Source organism: Coturnix japonica, chromosome 8 (assembly GCF_001577835.2).
Source record: "Coturnix japonica isolate 7356 chromosome 8, Coturnix japonica 2.1, whole genome shotgun sequence".
Taxonomy (NCBI): domain Eukaryota; kingdom Metazoa; phylum Chordata; class Aves; order Galliformes; family Phasianidae; genus Coturnix; species Coturnix japonica.
Window position 1 is genome coordinate 12,713,628 of NC_029523.1, and position 6,000 is coordinate 12,719,627.

A 6,000-nucleotide genomic window follows, 5' to 3' on the forward strand; every position below is an offset into this window, starting at 1 on the left:
TATCAAATTGTACTTGAGTGCCTCAAGAAGTTTACTCCAGAGTTTGGTTATCTTCCTCTGTTTTACATGAGTTTTCTCTCTGTATCAGAGTGTTGATGAAGTGGTACAACTTGTTCACAAAAGGCTTTTGGAAGCAGCAGCTGGGAAGCAGCAGGTGGCCAAACTTGAAGGAAGGATGCTTCCTTTCGAAGAGAACTGGTCCTTTATGAAGAAAGGCCCATAATAACAAAGGTTAATAGTTTCAAGAGCTGTCTTAGCACAAAGTAGACATAATTATAGGTAGCTCCTACATCTCTTTGGCAGTTTGCTGCAAGTACGGTCTGAATTTCTGTTGCAAGGACTGCATTATCTTTGGTCTCTTCCTGAAAGTGCTAAAAACACTTTCTGCTGAAGTCATCCTTTGTTTTACAGCAAAGGTATTGGAAGAGTTTTGATCAGAACATGCTTTGTTACAGACGAAACAATAGCTTGCCTTATTTGATGCTCGCAATGCTTGTGGGCATCATACCAGCAGTGTGTAAGCAGGTGTGGCGTGTAACTTCATTTAAAGCTGTTACTCTCTTGATAGACAAAAGTGGAATTAATATGACAGTTACTGGTTTGTGTCCTTGATAACTTAGTATTTTTTGTGCTTTTAATAGCAGCTTCTTTCTGGGCATGTGTTCTATGTCCAGTCCTTGCTAAATTATTGTAAGAATGCATTGAGTGATCTGATTATTGCTTTTCTTGAAGTCTCATTATATTTTCTGCTCTTCTTTTTGTATTTTCTCTGTCTAGCATGTCTGTTGTAAATGATGCAAAGATATCCATATGTCTGTTTTGCTTTGGTTTGCTTTTTTTATTTTTGGTTGGTTGTTTTTTTTTAATTGGTCTTGGGAAAATACACCTTACAAGGAGGTAGTAGCTACTACTTCTAGTGTATTATGATTGCTTGTTTATCTGTGTTGCTGTCCATTTGATTTCATAGTAGTTCAGAGGGTTTTTTTCCTAGAAGAATATACAAATGCTTAAAACTATTTGGGAGCTCTGTTACAGAAAACCAAATAAGAAGGTGAAGACTCTGAAATACTTGGGATGTGTGTGAGTAGAATCAAATTTCTTGATGAGAATGAATGTCTTAAGTTTGCCAACATGAAGGAATCAAGCCAGTTCTTGTTTCAAATGCCTTTGGGCTTTTCTAGGTGGAGCCTGTTGTCTACTGTTTTTTCTGCTCATTTGTATCAACTGACATCATCAGCTAACTAACATCAGGTGCAGCTCCTGGATGCCTTTGCATTCAAAGCAAATAATGACTTGTAATTGTTTCCTTCCTTCACGTGGCATTTTGCAAAATCAGCAGTGGCAGAACTTGTGCTGTAACAACTGCTTGCTTGAGATAAGTCTTCCCTCATACAAATAATTCTCTTCAGAGAATCAGCCTCGAGGTTTTGGTATTTTGTCTGCTTACATTTCTGGTGATGATGTTACTGGTGTTGCAGTATGTGACATATTTATACTACTCAGTAGTTCCTAAAGCTTTAAAGATAGTGATTTTCCTTCCTAATTATGTAAAGGGTATCTTTTTGATGAGAACATAAAACAGTAAGGACCCCTTGCCTGTTCACTTTTTCAGAAGTTGTCTTGGCCATTTCTTTCTCACTGGCCTTATATTGAGACTGCTTTGCTTCCCTTGGTACTGTCAGGAAAAAAACAACACTATTGAGGCTCATCTTCATAATGATGGCTTCACCCAGAGTCTGAAAGAAGTTTCTTTAGGTTGGTGTCTCCTCCTTTTCTACTTGTCCACAGTCTGATTCGTTCTCTGGTTCCTTCAAACCTCCAAAAATCATTCATTTTTTTTTCGAGGTACTCTGAGAATCTTCAGTCTGGGGATGGAAATGGGAAGTGCTCACTGTGTCTACAAGTTTAAGGTTTAGCTACAGGGTAAAAACGATGTTTGAGAGGTGATTTTTTGGAAGACATAAGAGGAATTATGGATGCAATTGAGCCTGTTTGTATGTTCTTTAAATCAGCATGTTTTGCCTCCACAGATGACGTCTTATGCTTCAGGATACTAAGCTTTTCTGTTTTCTGTTACACAAGTCAGAACTTAGGCAAGTTTAACAGCTTTTGAATTCCATTGTTAAGATGTCTCAGTAGCATAGCATGTGCCTTTTTAGTATCAATATCACTCATTACTGACCTTCAGATTTCTGTGTAGTTTTAGTGTGAGTATCTTGTGTTTTTGGAATACAGTGTAGCTAGATAACACTTATCAGTCCCAAACTTCTTGTCTTTTTTGAGCCTTATCAGCTGTTTTCATCGTACCAGTATTAACTCAGTTTAACGCCCTCATCCTCCAACTTTGGCTACATTCTAGAATCTCCAGGTTTTGTTGTAGATTCCCGTTGCACCTGTTTATGGAAGGTGTAAACTTTTGAATGCTAATTGAACCTGCTTGCTATGTGTTTTCAGATAACACACATTTACTTTCATAAATGCTTTCAAACAGATGGAAGTAAAAAAGATGGCCTTGCCATCCATGTTGGTTGTTCTAATACCATCTACTGTAGAGGATCAATACATATTTTTTGCAAGATGCAGTACGGTTCAGACAGGAGTGAGGAGGAAGTTCCATTCGAAGTTCATCTATACTATATGAAAAGAAAAAGGTTTTGCATCATTGAAAGCGAATGACAAGTGTTGCATTCAAACTAGAAATTCTTTATTGCATTAGCTGAAAGATACAACTTTGTGAAGATGCAACCTGCTTGAACATGAATGGTCTTACAACGTTATATGAATTACAGAACAGTTTCCACATTTTGACAGTGTTTTTTGAAGGAAAGGATATTTCCAATGGTGCTTTGCTTTTGTATAATTCCAGAAGTTAGCAGGTGCCTGCTGGTACTGAAACAACAGTTTAATGCTGAATGTCGATTATTTAGTCTTTCAAACTGCTGTGCTTAAAGAAAGAGGTGGAGGTGGGGAGGAAGGCATCAGATGTTTCACCAGCACACTCTTAGAGCATGTTATGATTGTTTTGGAATGTAGTTATAACTAAACATACAATAACAAGGAGCTAGATATCTTTTCACCACTTCTATAGGGAATGCTCAGTGAATATCTCTGGTTTAACACTGTCTGAAATATCACTTTTTACATATGGAAATTTCTCTCTTCTTAGCTTTGGACTGTAAACAAAAGAAGTCAAGGTCAAGATCTGGAAGCAAGAAAAAAATGATGCCATTACCTCATAGTGCTGATGAAGTTTACATACTCAGATGCAGGTACATAGGGTTATTTTAATTGAAAGACTGTGTTCTTAAGAGCTTGCTTATTTTGGCTATAGGAATATTTAAGATTATATTCTGTAATGTTTGTGATGACACTGGATATGACTAGGGGGAAAGCAGTTGATTACTTTCATTAATTCAGACAACATAATTTGAATCAATCATACTTAGTTATTAAATTGCCAGCTCCCATTTCTATAGCTAAAATCTTATTGGCCATGTTTGAGTAATACTCTGTTCTTCAAAAGAGACCTTAAGAGGATCAGATTGTTATTCCTGGTATTACAAACATAGGAGCATAACTTGTATGAACTGCAGAGAATTGTGTTTATGGCTACTACAGATGAACTCAGTTTCTAAGCTTTTCAGCTAAACGTATGTAGAGGCAGACTTCAGTAAAATAAGGGCTTTGTTTGAATAATTTTTGAGCAGTGCTAGATATATCTTGATGGAACAATTTTAATATTTGCATAGGTTTTGTGGTCTGGTCTTTCGAGGACCTTTGTCTGTGCAAGAAGACTGGATAAAGCACTTGCAGCGACACATTGTCAACGCAAATCTTCCACGGACTGGAGCTGGCATGGTTGAAGTCACATCACTACTTAAAAAACCTGCTTCGATTACTGAAACTTCATTTTCTTTACTGATGGCAGAAGCAGCATCATAGAACAAGAAAACATTTTCAATTTGAATTGGATGTAAATTTGAAATACTTTGTCATTTTTTTAAATAAATTGTTACACTGAATTATGTTTATAAATCCTAAAAGCAAAAATAGAGGAAGTGGATTACGATAACATCAAAATAAATTGAATACTTAACAGTTACAGTAAGTAGTCTTTATATTTTATATAGGGTGGAAGATGTGTTTTTAAGGTTTATTATGTTTTTGTCAGTTACTGTGTTCACTATCAGTACAAGACCATTACATGTATGGCAGCCATTTTTAAATCATTGCACATGGGTACTTAAAAGACAGATTTTAATAAAATAAAGAAACCATGTTCTCTGCAGTGTTACCCAAATCGAGGCTCTGTTTATTCCAAAAAAAATAAAAAAAAAAATTAAAAATTAAAAAAAAAATAATTACATAGTAAAATAAGATATTATATTTTGTTTGTATGTATGTAGTGTTTTGTATGATATCAAGAACTGCTAATACAATTTACTCAGCTTTAGGGCATTAAATACCATGTTACTTCATAGTTCAAGAGACTGTTTCATTCAAATAGGGCAATTAGTACTCTTCTATCTAGGTGTGTAAGTGTTTTTTTTAAATCACATGAGGCTTTTTGTACTAAAAAGTGGAGGGAAACTTGTCTAAACAAATTTCTAAGATACGTATGTACATAATACTGGAAATTTGTGGTAAGGAAATATTCTTTACTTCAGTTGCATTTCTCACTGACAATAAAGTGGTGCATCCATGCTACCTCCTACTTGTCAACAAAGATGGTATTTACCCTTATGTTTTTGTATCATAGTAGATTCGATCCAACTTTCTTTATTACAAAGCATCTTTTTGTTAACAAGTTTGTTCTTTATGATGATTTACTTAAAGTCTGACTTGCTTACAGGAGTTTGCCTCTCTACTATTTTATTTAACACTGTAGAAATGTACTAATAAGCATTGCTCACTACACGGTTAGAGTAGCCTTTTCATTTATAATTCTGTTTAAAAGGTTGATCATTTTAGAAGATTTGAACACAGGTTGAAATGTTTCTACATATGAAGAGAATGTTTACAACTTAAATTTTAGAGCTTGTTTTGGATGTGATTATATGTATGAAAACTGTAACACTATGCTCATGCTAAGGACCTACTTACAGAATTACTGAAATAAATGTGCTGTGAGGATGGAAATATGGTGCAGGTGTCTTGGTCATGCTGAATTGTGTTTGTTCATTCAAACTGTCTTTGAAACATGATTTTTGTTTAAATCATAAGTCAGATTCCTCCACAAATCAATTTTGTATGCAAATAACATTTCATTTTACTCACATAGGGTAACAAATACTGTAGTTAAGCCAAGGATATGCATTGATATTTTCCTTATATGTAAATAAAGTTAAAAGCAGTTAAAGCAAGAGGAGTATTTTGGTAGAGTATATACATACCTCACTGCCAGTGAAATTGCTTTCCTATGGTATATCTCCTTACCAGAAAAATCTCTAAATAAAAAAGGTTTAAAGAAAATCTAAATGTCTATAATGTGAAGCATTTATTTACATTGTGTGAATTAAGTTTGTGAAATGGATTTGTCTTGCTTGAAATTGAAATATTCTCATTATCTTAAGTAAAAATAAGTTTACTTGCAATAAAATGACTTGTTCAGACACGTTACATCTGGTTGGTTGAAAATATGAACGATGTCGATCTGCCTCGTACGTGTGCAGTTAACACACCAGGTTTGTTAACCCTCAGATCAAACAGATGAACTAAAACCAAGCAGTTGTGGAGGATGGAGTCCTGAGACAAGGCCATCCTATGTCTGGCAAGGTTATAATTCAGTTAATGCTGTCAGGTGTTTTACTGTACAAGTTCCAACCGTTGACATAAACTTCATTGTCCAAATTGTATTCCTACTGCTTTGTTCTGGTTTTTAACCTGGAAAACTCCCCTCAGTCCATCAAAAGGCCAGAAATACAAATTAATTCAGAGATTTCAGGAAAGATAAGCAGAGCGTTTAAGTGTGTTGCAGACATATTGTGTGTGTACAGACTG

The 6,000-nt window shown here is 35.1% G+C and overlaps 1 protein-coding gene across 12 annotated transcripts in view; it reads left to right on the forward strand.

Annotated features, from left to right (window-relative positions):
• Positions 1-5,619, forward strand: part of ZNF644 (zinc finger protein 644) — a 42,658-nt gene extending 37,039 nt beyond the window's left edge. For 10 of the 12 annotated variants that reach the window (XM_032446080.1, XM_032446085.1, XM_032446086.1 and 7 more), the window contains 2 exons: positions 3,167-3,269; positions 3,750-3,942. In XM_032446080.1, coding sequence (XP_032301971.1) covers positions 3,167-3,269; positions 3,750-3,942 — 296 coding nt within the window. Of the gene's footprint in view, positions 1-3,166; positions 3,270-3,749 lie in introns of all 12 variants that reach the window. The other 2 variants (XM_015870297.2, XM_032446087.1) reach the window with 2 other exon arrangements.
• Positions 5,620-6,000: the final 381 nt, after the last annotated feature.